The following is a 19454-nucleotide window of genomic DNA, read 5'->3' as shown; positions in this document are numbered from 1 at the left end:
TTACACTTGAAGAGGGCTATAATGTAGATAAAAGATTTGCTGTTAGTGAGGTTGGTAAAAGAGGACAGAGCCCCAGAGACATCAAGGGAAAGAAGGGAGCGTAAGAAGAAAAATACAAATGGATAAAGGAAGAAGAGAGAGAGAGAGAGAGAAAGAAAGAGAGGAGGCAAATGAAATCAGAGAGAGAGAAAGAGAAAGAGAGCCATCCAAAAGTGTTATATACTGTACCTGATATGTATCACAGACATGCGGGCAATCCTTTTCCCTCGGGTGGGGAAGGTTGGCTGAAGTCTCTTGCCCCCCAAAACTTTCTTCCCTTTTAAATTTTGCGAGTGAGCGCACCGACCGGGCAAATTTTACATAAAATGACATAAACTAGAAATAGGCACCCTCACTACCCGATTATAAGATGACGGTCGTCCTCATTATGGGTACAGTAAAACCTGTCGTATGGTGGCCACCTGCCCATAGATTTAGTCTCCCTCGAGAATGTAAAGTGTGTTGTAGAACCTGTCTAGAGTTTCACTTTCTGTTTTTCCCTTGGGTGGCCCGAATACACAGACTATTTTTTGTCCTTCAAATTCCCTGTGGCTACTCCCCCCCCCCCGCTTCGATCGTACAACTATGCCGATAATGTATACCCCCCCCCCCCCCGAAAAAAAAAAAACCTGTACAAACAAAAAAAAGGTCAAAGTTTAAGGGTAAGAGTTAAGGTTACGATTGGGATTGACTTTATGTTTAAGTGTTATGGTTATAATTAGGTTAGGTGTATAGTGTTCGGTCCAGGGTTGAAGTTAAGATTTCGGTTAGTGTCGAAAATTGAACGAAACATTTTGTCCCGGATGTTGTCGCAGGAGCATAGTGTCGTACAACCATTGTAAGAATACCCGCCTCCCCCCCCCCCCCCTCTCCTCATCTACCCTCAATTTTCCCTGAGCCTTCTGATCCTCATAAGCCATTACCTATTTTAAGAAACGCTTCCCTGGGCAACGCTTTATACTTTGACCGCGCGGGTACCCTCATTAATAATTCCTTTCGAAACAGATCTCTTATTATTCTAACAAATTTAGAGTGGAGGAATCTACACTACCAGTCAATCCACAGGTCTCATTTTCAAATCAACGCTTACAAGAGACGATAATTTGCATTATGAATTGTTCTATAGCATGCAGAACATAAAAAATAGCAGTCTGTGATCAATGCCAACACATTTTCACTCTGAACACAACAACTAGTTGAAAGTTGATAGCAGACGACGTCGGTGAAATTGAAACGAAAACCCGATTCTAGCTGACTGCACTAACATTCGACGACCTTTCCACTCACATGATGGGGTAAGTAGTAGCATCAATTTGCAACATTTTGTTTCTTACATAGCACGAACGTAAACTACATAGCCCGAACGTGGCTGCTTCGATAACTGTAGTCGATAAAGGTACAATGTATTTTTATAAAATAATAATGCAACTCACTTCGCATTTCCAAGCACGACGTGTTGGGCGAATTCACAGGCTGCCTATACGTGCTAGTAAGCAAGTATTGAATCTTCCGGTTCGATGTGTGTAGAAGTGTGAGGTTCAAGTATTATCAGACAAGTATTACTGTGTTATCGTGAGCATATGGAATATGTACTGTAACGCTTTAGAAGCTTGTTATAATGATGATTTTAGCTGTGTAATGTACAATGTAAAATACAATGAAGGAATCTAAAACTATCGGACTACATTATTCTTTTCGGAGGACTGCAAGACCCCCCCCCCCCCCCCCCCCCGCAGTACAAAGGTGAAGGTTCTTGACTCTCATAAAAGAAGTCCAAGGTTCGATCCTTACTGTGTCCTATACTGCCTGGCTTGAATAACGGTGTTTTGCAAATGTGCTTTCTTTTTCTTCTGGTAATTAATGACGGGGTGATAATATAAGGACTAATTATTATTATTAATTGATAGACTTATACTGATGAGGCCTCTCTGGTAACATAAGACAAGTATTAGTATTGATACAAAGCCTATATATACACTCAAACACCAAGTACGTACATCACATTAAGTTCAAAATCAGTTAAAATGAAAACAACGAAAATCATCTTAAAGACACCAGGTATGTCCCATTTACAGGCCCAAAAAATGAAAAGGTTAAATTCCAACGGCATTTGAAAGATAATACTAATTTAGAACTTCCCCCCAAAAGGGGGGGGGGGGGGGGGGGGGCTTGAAAATGTCTTTAAGTGGGAAATTAATTTTGGCCATTTCAAGAAGTGGGTTATTGATGTAAACAAATGCTCATGTATACCCTTTACATCTCATTTTATGTATGTTATTACCAAAGAAGAAAAAAGCCAGTTAGTCAGTCAATAGTGTCTGGCAGTGAAGTCTAGCGAGTAAACGGGTTTCCTTGCATAATTTGAATATTAGGACACTACTCACGTTTAAATTTTACAGAGAGGACATACATGACATATTCATAATTCCTGCAAATTTCTACAGAATTCGATGTTGGCTGCAAAAGAGACATATCTTTATCTTGGGATAAGTACACTCGGCTCAATAATACTTGATGGGCCAAGCTTATTTGTAAAATATATGCGCAACCTTTATCGGTGTAAAGTAACTTTTAGTATTAATGATATTGGGCACTGGCCTGTCAAAAACAACCTTGCTTTGATTTTATGGTCCCCGAACGAATAAAGTTTTGTATTCCCTATACATAATTAAAGCATCGGAATAGTTTATTACTTTACTGCTGTTCTCAACGAGAGCTTACTATGGGGAAATCGGCTTAGGTTCGAGTATGTCATTAAATTGCTAAATAAATTATGCTGTTAGGTATGAATGTTTTAGTGTTTAATTTATGGTTAACAGGCCCTACTTTAGATTTTTTTCAATGAATAAATATAATTAGTAATCTTTTCCATTGGGTTCTGATAGCGTGAACATCGTCTTTTTGATTAAAAGTGTCATTAACAGAAGACTAGTTATTGAACTCACTATTCAGTTTTGATTGGTATGTCGTATTCTTATTTAAATTGTGCACTTTTCTTTTATCCAGCCAGGTTTTTATCGGAGCAGAACGGAGAAAAGTGCCCAAATTTAGACATGCGTGGATTTTAAGCTCCTTCAGGTTTCTTTGTAATTTTACTCTCCCTAAAGTCTGTTCCGCTAACATGTTTTGAGCGCCTATCACCCATGCACTCCATGTTTTCATTTATGGGTAAAGGTGGCGTGCATATCCAACATAACAAATTATTTCGATCGAGATATAGTTTCTATTTCTTTATTCCGAAATGTTGTCAATACTTTCGTAATGAAAGCTTAACGGTCAAAATAAATATAAGGTTCAAGTTTACCATACCATAGCTAACTGTTTAAAAATAGTTCGGTATTTACGTTTTAAGGTTTTCGCTTATTTCATGAATTAAATTATGATAAAAATACATGTACATATGTATTCTTGTAAAAGATGGTTGACCTGAATATTACTAATATCCACATTTGGACATGATTACACTCCAAGCTCTCAAACAGTTTTCCATTGTAATATTACTCTTTAGAATCTGTTCGACAAACATGTTCATGAGCTTCCAAGCACCCATGCTCCTCAGGCTAAAATCAGTGATCATACTTTCTTTTATGTAAAACTGAATTACCAGCGTGAATATCATTACAAATGATTTCAATCAAGGTACGTTTCCTTTCAAATGTGTTTTTCTTTCTTGTTTTACCCTTGTTACAAGCCCAGCGGGGGGCAAAGATTTGTGTGGTTTCCAGGCAAAGTCACTCTTCTCTTCTCTCTCTCTCTCTTGTGTTGAAAAATCCAGGGTCTATGAGTAAACACATATCCATTATATACTCTAAACAGAGAAGAAAAACGGAAAGACACTACTATGGGTGTCGATCCCGGGGGGGGGGGGGGGATGGGGGATATACCCCCCCCAATATTTCAGGTTTGGGGGGTGGCCTGTACAATAATCCCCCCCCCCCCCAATAATTCACCATCAAAACAAAAATGAAGAGAAAAATTAATGATGAGAGCCCGATGAGAGAAGTTAATGGTTATTACTCGCAAGATGACCATCAACATACACATTTTGCTATCTCATTTTCATAATACATACATATATAAATAGAAAACGAAATAAATGAGACAACCGTATATGAGACAAGAATAAATTGATTTCTCGCGCATACAGCTTCACCAGGAATTAATGAATTTATTCAATTTATTCAATCAACAGCATCATATAAATGCAGTGCGCCAAATGCAAAGCCGCAGCTCCAGCGTTAAAAGCAACAAGCTAAATGTTAAGCGCGAAGCGCAAAAGTGCAAAAAAAAAGTAGAGAGTGGGAGAGAGAGATAATGAGAGACAGAGAGGATAATAACCCAGGTAGCAAGCCCATGTGGGACCCACATGGGTCTCGTATTCTCTGAAACATGGGCCCCATATGGAAAACCATCTGGGGCCCTAAGGCATCTGCACCCAAGAAGCATATGGGACCCATAAGGGTAAACCCATACAAGACAGATGGGACCCAGATGGGACCCATAACAAACTGGGCCCAAATGGGTATGCTCAGCTTAATCCCATCTGGTACCCATATTGGTTAACCCAGATATATCCCATGTGTGTTACCCATATGGGCATATTCATGTTCTACCCAAATGTGTACGCCCAGCTCATTCCCATCTGGGACCCACAAGGGCTGGCCCAGATAGATCCCATATGGTTACTAAATATTGGCCCCACATGGAATACATATATGTGTTCCATTTAGCCCAGATGGCACAAGTGACCCAGATCATCCCCATATGGGCCCCATATGGGCTTGCTACCTGGGGAAAGGGGAAGAAACGGGCAGAAGAAGAAAGGAAGGGGGAAGAGAAAAGGAAGAAAGACAAGAGAAAGATGGTTTTGTCCAAATGGCAGCATGTAGGAGAAGAAACTTTCAGTTTGTTCCCTGATTCATATTCAGTATCTATTTTGTTTTATTGATTTCATCCATTTTTTGTTATTGATATTTCTACATGTAAAACAATTGAAGAGCTATTTTCCGAAGGAGCAAAATCTTTTGATAACAAATGGAGGTAATGATATACATTTTCCTCTATTTGCCTTGAACAAACTTATTAACCTAAATTACGAGAGAAATAATGAACACATGCATCTTTTAATAACAATTTTCCATAGACACCTGAACAAAATCGGGTAAACAAAGAGTTCTTTCTTAAGTTACACGCATGGATCTAGTGCCTCTTGAAAATAAGCTCTTTGTATGTACATAAACAAGCAATACAACAGAATACTCCAGTTCGATATTTGGGAGAAAGATTATTATGTCACAACTTATTTATTGTTGTATTGATAAGCTGATGTAGGCCTATTGTATTTAAACGTAACAGGCATAAGATTAAGATGTTTTTGAAGGTTAGAATGTTATTAAGTTTGAAGTTTTGTTTATAACACCCTTCTGATAATGATGCACCTTCTAAGACTGGTTATATTTTTTGAAGAAAAAAACAGTGCTCTGTTCAGGGCCTTAGGGAAACATTAGGCTTATATTTTAGAGCGCATCTGGTATGATAAGTATATCTGGGTGAAGGAGGAGATAATGTAAGTTTGTTGTTTGGTAGTTGGAACGTAAGTTTTATATAATGTTTTTAAGAAACAGACAGTTTGTATGAGATCAGGAGTGGAAATTTTCTGTCATTTTGAGAACCAAATTTTGCATCAGTGATATTCTGTTTCATTGAATTGAGTTTCCCGCATGAGGATTCAGTTTGTTTAATTAAAGAAGGAAGAGAGTCAACTTGAAGAACCAAAACCAATATGTTTTTCATTTACTAATGAGAACTATGTTTTTTGAGATCTCCTTACACAGAATATTGGAATCGGTTTTTCACGATGAATGTTGTTTGGAGAGATCAATATTCATAAAATATATGTTTCTATCACCAGGAAATAAAGAATTTTCTGTCTACATGAACATTTCCTGGTCGCTTATTAATACATTTGCCCACTGGTAACATTATACTTTTTTTTTGGTGAGCCGAGTGAGCGTCAAGACAGCTCCTCACGGTGCTCCCAAACTTGTTGGCCCGAATTCACAAAGCAAGGTTTGAGCTCAAACCTCCTTTTGTTTCGCCAAACCTCCTTTTGTTCTTTACAAACCAGGTTTGTAAAAAATGCGTAAAACGCGTCATATGACGTACGAAAACCTTGGTCTGAGCTCAAACCTCCTTTGTGAATTCGGGCCATTATGTTTTTCGTCGTTAAGTTTGTACTTTTAGCATTACTTTATATAACCAACATAATATTAGGTTTCTGGAACACTTTGGACACAAGCAGAACATTTATTACTTTCAAACTACCTCAGAAGATGGAGATTTTCATTTTGGATTTGTACTAAACCTTCTACAAATGGATACCATTTTGCAACCTATGTTTTGTGCACTGTGTTTTACTATGCTTGCAACATGTACGATTGTGTAATGCAGATTCCTTTTGGAGTTGGATTATATTCGTTTGATTTTTGTACTGCTGTTAACCAGCCTATTGTCTTGGAAGATAGGCTATGGCTTCTATTATGGGATCCACCTTGAGAATTCCTCTTGTTCTGGTTTTACTTTTTTTTATTGGGATCAACTCAGGCATTCAAGCTACAAACACCAACATGCCAGTTAAATTATAGTTGGAAGTTGTCAGATCGACGTACTTGTAAATATGGATCAAGGAGAATTTCTTATTATCCAAACTCGGAAGCAACATTTCAGCTGCTTCTTAGAGCAGGAGACATACACCCTAATCCGGGACCTCAAAGTTCGTCCGTCACTTATCACCATGACGACCGCGTTAGGGATTCAGTTGAGCACCCTTCGATCAGTCGCATTCATTACACCCCCACTGCTCTTCATGAACTGAACCCACCCCAACATGTTTTGTGATATCAACACCTGCCTACTGAAACTTGGAAGACAATAATGAACTTGGGAAAAGCAAAGGTGAAAAAGACACGCCGGGGGAACAAAACTAAGGAAGAAACTTTTGAATTAACTGATGATATTAGTTCGGGTAGTGAACATGTGCTTCATTAATTTTCTAAAAAAAAAGGGGGACTCAATAAAGCACACCTCAATATATGTAGTTTGTTAGCTAAAATAGACTCTCTTAGAGATTTTCTCAAACATGGAACTGTTGATTTATTTACAATATCTGAGACTCATTTAGATGACACTGTACTCGATTCTGAGATCTGTATAGATGGTTATAAATACGAACGAAAAGACGCAAATAGAAGAGGAGGAGGAGTAGGTGTATTTATTTTGGATAACATAATGTATAACCGTAGAAATGATTTGGAAGAAAATGAATTGGAATCTCTTTGGATTGAAATTAAACTACACAACACTAAATCCATCATGGTTGGAACTTTTTACTGACCACCCAGCTCAAATGTTCAATATCAAAGTAAAATTGAAGAATCAATAACAAAAGTTTGTGAATTGAATCATGAAGTTATCGTACTTGGAGACTTTAATTTTAATATGAACTCTACAAGTGAATCAAAGTTCATAAATGGTATCTGTCGGCAAAACGGTATGAAGCAAATGATAAAATCTTCGACAAGAATTACTGAAACTTCGAGTACGTTGATTGATATAGTTTTAATAAATTTTCCTCAGAATGTCAAACAAAGTGATGTCCTCTCTCTCGGACTGAGTGATCACAATCTTGTATACATTGTTCGTAAACTGTATAGACCCATTGTACAACCCAGGATGGTAACATATAGATCATTCAAACATTTTGATGAGAATGTGTTTTTGCGGGACTTACATGACATCGATTGGTCAATTTGTTCTATAGGAAATGCCGACATTTCAGATGCATGGTCTATGTGGAAATGGAAATTCAGTGAAGTTTGTGATAAACACGCTCCACTTGTAACACATAGAGTTCGGGGCTATAAGACAAAGTGGGCTACAAATGAATATGTATCTCTCACTAGATTACGGGATAGGCTAAAACGAAAAGCTGACAAAAGTAGACGGTTATTGGATTGGAAATATTATAGAGGGGTTCGAAATCACCTTAATAATTTGCGAACAACCTTGAAAAAGAAGTATTATGAAACAGGTGTTCGAGAAAATAGAACAAACCCCCGGAAACTTCGGAAACTCCTAAAATCATTTAATGCAAATGATAAGTCTGTAAATGATATACAGGGTTTAAAGATCAGTGGAGTTGTTGAAACTGATAAATCAGTTATTGTGAACGAGTTAAACAAATATTTTTTCTCTATTGGTGTAAGACAAAATGACTCCCAGAGTAGTCATGGTGATGCTGGTAGATATTTTCAATCACTTCCTACCAGATTTATGTTTAATGAAATAAGTGATGATTTTGTCCTCAATGAGTTGAAGAGATTGCAAACCAATAAATCACCTGGCCTTGATAAAATAAGTTGTCTACTGCTAAAAATAGCTACCCCGGTCATTTACAAACAGCTTACTACACTCTTCAACTTGTCATTGCGATCGGGCAAGCTACCAACTGAATGGAAAGAAGCTAAGGTTATTCCTTTGTTTAAGGGTGGGGAGAGATCAGACTTGAATAATTATAGGCCCATTTCGATAATACCTGTCGTTATGAAGATCATGGAACGGGCAGTACATACTCAATTGCAAGAATATCTAACAGAAAATAATGTTCTCTCTCCGAATCAATCAGGTTTTCGTAAAGGTCATAGTACCCATACTGTTTTAACCTATTTTTCTGATTTTATTTATAGACAAATGGATAAGGCGCGGTCTATAGACCTGCGCAAGGCTTTCGACTCTGTAGATCGTAAAATACTGTTAGAAAAGCTTTGTAAGTACGGTATACTGGGTCAAGAAGTTAATTGGTTCATGGAATACTTGAGTGATCGGAAACAAAAAGTTGTACTTGGAAAACTTAAATCAGATTGGGGTACGACTTTGTCAGGCGTACCACAAGGCGCCAATTTAGGCCCGCTGTTGTTTACTATCATGGTGAATGATCTTCCTAATGCTATGGTCACATTACCCAAAAGTAGCCTGCTCGGCGGCCGAGCGGCGAGTTTTGAACCAATGCTGTCCGGCGGCTGCCCGGCCACCGAGCGGCGGCCGCCCAGGCACCGCTCGTTTTTAGGGCATCGCTCGGTCGCCGCTGAAGTTTTAGCGCGGAGTTAAAATTTGGGCGGCGCCTGCTCACTTTTCACTCGCTGCCCAAAATACGCTCGGTGCCTGGGCGGTCGCCGCCCGGGCACCGACCTAATCGCTGGGCGATGCCTAATTCCAGCAGCGACCGAGCAGGCTACTGATCGGTCGGTCGCTGCTCTGATTTGTGACCATAGCTTATGGTAGTATCAAAATGCCAAGTAATGTTATATGCAGATGATGCTGTACTGTTTTTTAGTAGTAAAAAAAGTGAGGACATTGAATCGGCCTTGAACCTTGATTTGAAACTAGTTTATGAGTGGGTAAAAGAAAACAATCTGGCATTAAACCACAAAAAAACAGAATTTATGTTATTTGGTTCACAAATGAAATTGGCTAAACTTGAAAAATCTATATGCATTCAACTCGAGCAACACCAAATCTCTCAGGTTTATATTTATAAATACTTAGGAGTCTGGCTAAATCCAACATTGAGCTGGAAAGAACACGTGACAAAAACAAGTAAAAAGATAGGGTCAAGGATAGCATTACTTGGTCGTTCAAAAAGATACTTACCTTTGGAGGGACTGAAGCTTCTTGCCAATGCATTAATTTTGCCTTTATTTGAATATTGTTGTAATACATGGTCTAATTGTTCACAAAATGTCCGAGATGTAATCATTAAACAACACAAGAAAATGGCCAGAGTAATCTTGGGGGCCAATGTAAGAACCCCAACTCAATAAAATTTAAATAAACTCAAGTGGGTAAGCAATCAAAGTAGGTGGAATTATTTCAAATGTAAAATGATTTATTCGGTTTTTGAAAATCAAACTCCCGTCTATATTTTACAAATGTTTCAAAAAACCCAATCTGTACATAATATTAGAACACGCAGTACACAAAACGCAGGATTAATTTTACCCAAAATAAAAACCCAGATGGGGAAACAAAGTTTTTCATTTGAGGGTGCGGCTTTCTGGAATACTTTACCTAATTTTTAAAAAAATGCGCCATCAAATTCTTCATTTACTCTTTTGTTTTGGCGCTATAATAATTTAAATCATTGAACTGGTCCATTGTGTTGTGTTTGTTTCTTTTCTTTTGTTCGAAAATGTTGTAACTTAATTCATTTTGTTTCGATTTGGATTATTTGTTTTCAATATGTTTGTTAATTTTGTATTTATGTTGTAGGGCCTCCACGGAAAACAGTATTGAACTACTGATGGAGCCACCCTACTAAAAAAAAGACGAATAAATAAATGAATAAATAAAAAACAAGTTGATATCCCTCACCATTGGATTTTGTTTTGGTAATGTCTAAATTTCGTTTAAAAATAGATGATATCAGTATGGTCGCCTTACACTGCAGGCAAGAGTCAGGACTAACATTTAGCATGTTATCAATTTTATTACCACTCTTATATTCTCTGGAATGTTATTTTTATTGAGGGTGACTTGAAAAAGTTAATAACTTGGAAGGGAAAGGGGTGCAACCTGCCACACGCTTCTATCTCTTGGTTGCTATGATCCATTGCCGAAAATATTTTGGCACCTATCATCCCCCTAACCACGGATACAAATCGACACCCCTGGACACTACACGCATAATAAATTCCCTAAAACAATTTTATTTATTCACGGTAAAAACTCACAATCAGTCAACACCGACTGCTTTTCAGCGAGTCCGTGCACATTGTTAACAAAAATAAGTAACATTTACACAATAACCATGACAAATAATATAAAACACATTTAATTATCTACAAACAAATATTTGAAAAACAGAATCAAATTATACCTATCAAATTGTCGAGACTCATAATTTGTACCCAAGATACTTGCATTCTTCAAATTCGATTGATTTGCTCACCAACAATTTGAACTTTTTTTTATTAACAAATGATAAAAATATATGTCTGGGTCGAAATACAATAAATTCACATTTCTTAGGATTCAACAAATAACATTACATTGCATGTCAACCACCTAGAAATCCGTGATAAATCTTCATCGAGACGTGAACATAAGTCATTTGTATTATCTGAAGAATAGTAAATGCACGTATATTCAGCATAATGTTGAAATGGTATGCTGAACTGTATAACATTTGAGATATCATCAATGAAAATGATAAGCAATAATGGCCCAATATACTTCTTTGCGGAACCCCGCAGGTGACTGTATTATAATCAGACAAACTGTTTCCGATAACTGTAATATGTCTCATGATTGTGAATCTTGTTTAACAGCAGGATCTAAGCAAACAGTGAGTATAACATATTTTTTAGTCGTTTCTTCTAAACTTGGTTGATTCAAATTGTATGCACTGTACATGTTACACCTTACAGCCTACAGGCCTTGTCTGTCATGGAGAATGTATATGGGAGCAGGCCCAGTGCAATGGCTAGACCAGAAGACAGTCGAAGCAGCACCCCACTCAGACACTTTGTTGATGCCAAGAGGAATATGAAGGAAATCTACAAGGAGGTTTCGGATCACATCACCGACAGCCATGCGTTCCTTTGTGGTGAGACTTCACTCGCTTTCGCCATTTTGTTTGTGAATATTAAAAGACAAAACAAATAGCCCTTATGTTCAATTATAGTTTCTGTTTTTCTGTTTTCATTTTCGGAAAGAGGATGATTAAATGCCACTCTCAAGTAATTTAGAGTTTGTGATACATGCATGAATTAGCCTTTCCAGTACAACATGAATAAATATTAAAGGGAAATCACTTTCACTATATACAATGCGCTTTAAGCTAAGAACTCAACTCTTTAAGTGTGTGCCCAGCCCCTACCTAAACTGTTATGATCTCTTCATTTCAGGCGCGTAGCCAGGGGGGGGCGGTGGGGGCGGTCGCCCCCCCAAAACGCCGGCCAAAAAAAAAAAAGAGAGAGAAAAAAAGAGGAAAGGAAGAGGACGTAGGAAGAAAAAGGATTAAGAGTCGAGAACGGTACAACGAATCGTCTTCTTTCTCTAATAATTTAATAAAACGTCGAAGCTTCCGCGCTTCGCGCGGGAGGGGAGGTGGAACTGAATTCAGATAAGGATTAAGAGTCGAGGACGGTACAACGAATCGTCTTCTTTCTCTAATGAAACGTCAAAAGAAACTGAATTTAGATAAGGATTAAGAGTCGAGAATGGTACAACGAATCGTCTTCTTTCTTTAATAATCTAATAAAACTTCAGAGCTTCCGCGCTACGCGCGGAGGCAGGGGAACTTGATTCAAACAAAGATTAAGAGTCGAGGACGGTACCGCGAATCGTCTTCTTTCTCTAATGAAACGTCAACAGAAACTGAATTTAGATAAGGATTAAGAGTCGAGAACGGTCCAACGAATCGTCTTATTTCTCTTATAATTTGATGAAACCTCAAAGCTTTCGCGCTTCGCGCGGGAGGGGGGAAACTCCCCCCTCCCTGCACCCTCCCCCCTAGGGAGCGCGCTACGCGCGCTCTGTAAGTGATTCGCACGCTTTGCGTGCTCACTACCGCCCCCCCTAAAATTAAATCCTGGCTACGCGCTTGCTTCATTTTAGCCATTGGGATATCAAACTGCTGAAAAAAGACACCGTGGTGTTCTGAAATATGCTCTGGTGGCACCTGTTTTGGGCTCTATTCATGGAGGGTCAGGATTAGGGTTGTGATGAGGTTTTTAGTTAAAGGTTCTATGTCCCATTTGGAAAAGGTTAAATTCCACGGCATTTGAAAGATAATACTAATTTAGAACTTCCCTAAAATAAGGGGGCTTGAAAATGTCTTTAAGTGCATGGGAAAATAAATACTTTTAGTCGTCGAATCGACTTTAGAGCTATAGAGCCAGTAAGTAATAGTCTGGTTTTCATATCATTGTACCGAATGGTCGTAGGACATAATCTTTAAGTATTGGGTTTTAGTTGGCAGTATGATGAGTGTAAGAATTGACTCGATATGCTCAAGTAACATTTCATCAGGGCTGTATCTCGTAAGGATACAAGGTTGGATTAGGGTAGGGTTAATCAATCCGCCTGTAACAACGCAATTCGTTCTCTAGTTCTGTCTCGTTTAGATTACTGCAATGGCCTTCTTTCCACTATCCCTGTTACTCAATTAGATCGTATCCAACGACTTCAAAATTGGGCAGCCCGGGTAATTTATCAGGTTACGAGATCTCACTCCCCTAAACCACTCCTTCACTCGTTGCACTGGCTTCCTGTAAGACATCGTATCGTTTTTAAATTATTATTTTTAGTTTATAAATCCCTTAATAAACAGGCACCTCAATACCTACGTGATTGTTTGACCCTATACACCCCTAGCAGGAATCTACGAGCCTCCAGTGACCCACTCCGTCTTACATATAACATCACACGGAAACTAGCTGGAGATAGGACTTTTACTATAACTGCATCTAAATATTGGAATAGGCTACCTTTAACACTCAGACAATCACCATCTGTCTCTTCATTCAAAAAGGGACTTAAAACATTTCTTTTTTGTAATCCAGATTTTTAGGATTATGTAAGTTTTCATTTTTATTTTGTGTATGATTCTTCTTGTTGTAAGCGCTTTGGGCCACTCTGGGAAAAGCGCAGTATATAAATAATAATAATAATAATAATAATAATATTTTGGCTTAAAAGGGAAAAATCCAACCTTAAAGGGACTATGTCCCATTTGCAGGCCAAAAAATGAAAAAGTTAAATTCCAACTGCATTTGAAAGATAATACTAATTTAGAACTTCCCTAAAAAAGTTGGGGCTTGAAAATGTCTTCAAGTGGGAAAATAACGACTATTAATTGTCAAATCGACTTTAGGGCTATAGAGCCCAAAAGTAATAGTCTTGATTTTCGGACAATTGTACCGAATGGTCATACGTTTTATGCTGCGCAAAGATTCAATCAGTTTAATCTTGGCCATCACAAGAAGTGGGTTATTGATGTAGACAAATGCTCGTGTACCCTTTACAACTCTTTTCATGTATGTTATTACCAAAGAAGAAAAAAAGCCAGTCGGTCACTCAATAGTGTCTGACAGTGAAGTCTAGCAAGTAAACGGGTTTCCTTGCATAATTTGAATATGAGGACACTGCTAACGTTTAAATTTCACAGATAGAACATACATGACATATTCATAATTCCTGCAAAGTTCTACAGCATTTGAGGTTGGCTGCAAAAGGGACATAGTACCTTTAATAGACAAAAACCTTAAAGGTAAAGACCAGTTTTGGAAACGTCCCCCTCTTAAAAAATGAAATGGAAGCTCTTATTACCAATCATGTGAAAGAAATGTTTTGACTAATACGTGAAACTGCCTACTAATTGATATATTTGGTAAATTATTATATCTAATTGGACCTGATAGATATTGCGCACGTGTCGCGCAGTCCCATATACACCTTTCTGTGTACAATGTTTGTAACTTTACAAAGACTGGGCCAAATTTCTTATCATTTTGATGATTCCAGAACCTTGCAGTACACACCAATTAATACTTATATGCTAGATGATCAACCTTTTCTGATTGATTCCACAACGTTTCTTTCACAATGCAATCGCATGACCATAACTGGTCTTTATCTTTAAGCAAACTAATCAAAGAAGCACACTGATACAAATTTGAATGAAATCAGACAAAAAATAAGATAGTTAAGAATTGGCTGAATCGGTAATGCCACTGTGACGTAGTATATCAGATAACTTTCAAGTTTGTTTGAACACAAAAAATGACTAAAATGTTATTTCTCGAAATGTATGGTTCATGAGGGTCTCTTTTTTTAGAGGATCTATATCAATTCGCTATCGATAATATATTTGAGTAGTGCCCTAAGGAAGAAGGCACTTAGGATTAAAAAAAAATAATAATAATAATAATGATACATGGGCAAAAAGGAGAGTCTGCTGTCCATGGCTGTGTCACAATTGGCCATTTAGGATTTGCATGTACGTGTAGATTTAGTGATTTCATGTTTCAATTTTTTTTTATCTCCCTTATTATTCTTTTTACATTCTGTTTCGCCTATTTGATAGAAAGGTTGGATTACCATTTAGTGCTTGACACTAACAGGCGCCTGGGACACACGGGCACCCATAATTTAATGAGCCCGGACCCCGAAAATTCTTAAACTTTTACATAGGGCTCATGCATCTATCAAGTTTAATCTGGACCCCCTTCCAAAAAAGTTAATGTTGAGAGCTGCTTTAAACCCCCATCACACCAAACTAGTTCTCACTACGTTTTGAAACCTTCCTAGAATATCTTAAAATGGGTTGTGGTCGGAGTAAAATTCGTAAATAATGTCTATAATACGACCCGAGTTCGTTCATAAACAGTCCTCAATACGTCCATCTCGTCTGTTCACCGTCCACAGTCAGTTCATATCAAGTTCAGATCGGGTAAATTTGCCATTTACAGGCAGTTCAAGCCAGTCCGAAGTCAGTTTATACCCGTTATTAATTAGTTCTACCTCGTTCCCAATACGACCGAACCCATTCTAACAAGTTCAGAGACAGTTCAGCTCGTCCCCATCTCGTTCGTAGTGCGGACGAACGCACTCCTAGAGCGTGTGGAATCACGTCCTGGGTCAAGGGTTATAAAACCCCAGCGCGTTCTTGCCATTCCTTATTCCCGTTCAACTTCAACGATTCAAGCTTTGCAAACGAAGACATTCAAGGGAAGCCCCCATCACACCAAAATAGTTCTGTAAAATGTTGCCAAACGTGCTCAAAATTAGACGAACTGACAACGTACTTAAAACGAGATGGACGTACTACGAACGGAATTGCCGTACTTCGGTCCTACTGGGAACGTGTTACGAACTAGTGAGAGTGCTTTGGACGTATTGGGAAGGAGGTAGAACTAGTTGAGAACTAGTTTATACTGATTACAGACGGGCTTGGACTGCTTGGAAATGGCAAATTTACCCGATCTGAACTTGATATGATCTGACTGCTGACGGAGTACAGACGATATGGACGTATTAAGGACTGTTTATGAACGATCTAAGATCGTATTATAAACATTATTTACACATTTTACCCCGACCATTACCCGTTTGTTACGATTTTCTAGGACGGTTCCTGAACGTAGTGAGAACTAGTTTTGTGTGTTTGGGGCTTAGCTGCTGCTAATTGATGCTCGGCAATTCCATTCATAGTACGGCATTCGTTCCGTTTGTAGTACGTCTTCCTCATTTTTACGTTGTCATTCTAATTGCAGGACGGGGACAAAGGCTCAAAGTTCTTGGGCACTCTCCGGTATAATAAATAATAATAAAAACATTACTTATAAAGCGCTTTCCACCGAAGTCTCTAATAGCCAGTTCGAGCCCGTCCAGGAAGTTCTTAAACAGTTCGTAAACAGTTGCTACTACGTTCAACTCCGTTCGCACACATTTTGAGCCCGTTTGGCAATTTCCAGAACGTATTGAGAACTAGTTCGGTGTGATGGGGGCTTTAGGCTAGGATTAAAGGTGGCAGTTCATCTATAATGTAAAAAAATGACTGCAGAGCAAATCGTCATTGGACAATGTGTCATACATTAAGATTGCACCTTGTTTATTTTTTTTCTTTCTGGCGTCTCTACAGCTTCCCAGTTAGTATCCGATGAGCAGCTGAGTAAGGTAGAAGCATTCAAAAACCAGGTTCGAGGGATCCAAGATGTTCTGGAGAGAGATCACATGAAAGTAGCGTTCTTTGGCAGGTGAGATTGAGAATGACAGTGATAATTTGATTTGATTGATTGATTTTATTTCTGCGTTCAAAAAATATACAAATTCAAAGTCAAAGTACAAAATTTCGAACAATAACAAATACAATGAATACAATGTTTACACAAGTAATTAAATGAAAAATCATGTTCAATTATATCATTCGATAAACATGTACGAAGCATACAATAACATAAGAAATATGAAATATTTTCAATAAATTAGAGAGGTAATTCGGAACGCAGGAGACCACCATCGTGAGCGGTTTGGCTGGAGATGGATGGCGGCCTCGTAAAAAGAATTGGCGACATAACTCTCTTCGAAAAACTGAGTGATCAAGAGGGTGCGGTGCAAGTGCAGGTGCAGTGAGCAGTTGCATGATAAAGAATAAATAAGTCACGGTTTTGTTATACTAATTTAGAGAGGGGGAGCATATGATTGTATTATTTGTCGTTTAAGTGTAGCTTTTAAGGAGTAGATGGTTGAACAAGACTTTATGTTGTCGGGTAAATCATTCCAAATGTCCGGGCCAGAATGTCTAACAGATTTGTGTGTTATTGATAATTTGGGGTTTGTAAGATGGAAGTTTCCAGATATTCGAGTAGAGTATGAATGAACGGAATTATCAAACCTAAACATGTTATCAAAGGATGGTGGAAGCAGATTATTAATGTACTTAAACATAATAACTGCTACTTGAGTAGTGTTCAGATCGAAATTTTTTAGTGTTTTAAGTTTATAGAATAAAGGATCAGTGTGAGCTAAGAAATGCGAACCTGTACAAATACGTATGGCTTTCTTTTGCAGTTTGAAAATAGAATTGATTTTTGTCGAACCACAATTTGCCCATACACTATTACAATATGTTATATACGGGAGAACTAGCGAATTATATAGTAGGAATAAGGTTGCATGGGGTAGAAGAAACTTTAACTTGGAGATTATTCCAATACTTTTGGAAATGCACATTGTAACTTGGTGTAAATGATCATTCCAAGTCAAGGTTTCATCTATAAGAACACCCCAAAACTTGGAATTAGTTTTTTCTCTAGTAGCATACCATCGATTTTAATATATATAGGTGTTTCTGTATTATGAGAATGATGTTTAAAATACATGAAATGAGTCTTTTTTGTATTAAGTGAAAGTTTATTGGATTTAAACCAATCTGATACTTTGTTAATTTCATAATTCAAAGTACTGTTTAACGAATTAAGGTCTTTATGGGAATAGAAGATATTTGTATCATCGGCAAATAAGATAAAAGAAAGAAGGGGGGATGTATTGATAATATCATTTACATAAAGAAGAAATAACAGTGGACCTAAGATGGAGCCTTGAGGAACACCGCATTGAATTAAAAGAGGATCAGAATCATAACTATTAAATGTAACATATTGTCTTCTGTTTGTTAAATAATCTTTAAACCATAAGAGTGGCTGACCCCGAATTCCGTAATGACTGATTTTGGAGAGTAGAATAGCGTGATTGAGCGTATCAAATGCTTTACTCAAGTCACAGAATATACCTATAACATGCTCTTTGTTAGCTATGGCACTTGTAATCAGGCGCGGATCCAGGGGGGGCCGAGCGGGCCTTGGCCCCCCCCCCCGCAAAAAAAAAAAAAAAAAGAGAGAAGAAAGGAAAAGAAGGGAGAAAGGGAAACAGGAGAAAAGGGGAAAGAAAGAAGAGGAAGAAGAAAAAAAGGGGGAAGAAGGAGATCGGGGGCCGAAAGGGCCTTGCCTCCCAGGATGTTAACCCCCACCCCCACCCCACCCCCCAATCAAAAAAAAATAAGAGAGAAGGAAGGAAAGGGAAAGAAAAAGGGAAAAGAGGAGATACTGGCGTACTGATAGGGGGGGGGGGGCTTGGGGAAAATCATATTCAAACTTGGTTTACTTGTAATTCCACAACGGTGGATTACAAATACTGCTGAAATGACATAATTTCCGAAATTTTTCCTCACTTTTTAGTAAATTATACGTTTGTATGTGTTTGTTGGAAAATGACAAATTCCTAAATTTACAACCAGGCAAAAAATATGATTCTTGGGATTCCTACATGTCAGGGCCCGAGGTACGGCGGGGATCGAGAGCCTCGAGCCCCCCCTACTTTTCTTGAAAAAGTATTTTAAAGAGAAATGAAATAGAATGAGAGCAAGAAAGTAAGAATAGTTAACTGCCAGTGTTAACAAAATAATGAGGCATCAAAATATGCTCATCTGACCGTGATTAAATGCCTAAAACCCCTGAGCTTCCGCGGGCTTTGCCCCCTGGATTCCATTTAGGGCCCTACGGCGGACCCTTAGATGATCATCTGACGGTAATTTAATACCTAAAACCCCTGTTTTTGGGGGCTCCGCCCCCTGGACCCCACGCCAAATAGTGACATGCCAGTGTCACAAAATAATAAGGTATACACAAAAATATGCTCATCTGACCTTAATTAAACGCCTAAAACCCCTGTGCTTTCGGGGCCGGCTCCGCCGCCTCGACCCCACCAGGGGCCCTAAGGCGGGCCCCTGAATGCTTATTTGACCGTAATTTATTGCCTTAAACCCCTAAACTTGCGGGGTCGGACAAGGTATCAAG

At 38.3% G+C, this 19454-nt stretch overlaps 1 protein-coding gene across 1 annotated transcript in view; it reads left to right on the top strand.

Annotated features, from left to right (window-relative positions):
- Positions 1-693: 693 nt before the first annotated feature.
- LOC105436911 (mitofusin-1-like) overlaps positions 694-19454 on the top strand; it is a 54292-nt gene continuing 35531 nt past the window's right edge. The window contains exons 1-3 of the mRNA XM_030991046.1: positions 694-1334; positions 11523-11701; positions 16742-16856. Coding sequence (XP_030846906.1) covers positions 1327-1334; positions 11523-11701; positions 16742-16856 — 302 coding nt within the window. The 5' untranslated portion in view covers positions 694-1326. The remainder of the gene's footprint in view (positions 1335-11522; positions 11702-16741; positions 16857-19454) is intronic.

The sequence above is a fragment of the Strongylocentrotus purpuratus genome, unplaced genomic scaffold, assembly GCF_000002235.5.
Source record: "Strongylocentrotus purpuratus isolate Spur 01 unplaced genomic scaffold, Spur_5.0 spur5_scaffold_2, whole genome shotgun sequence".
Classification (NCBI taxonomy): domain Eukaryota; kingdom Metazoa; phylum Echinodermata; class Echinoidea; order Camarodonta; family Strongylocentrotidae; genus Strongylocentrotus; species Strongylocentrotus purpuratus.
Note: the sequence above shows the minus strand (reverse complement) of the source record. Positions and strands in the feature narration are given on the sequence as shown.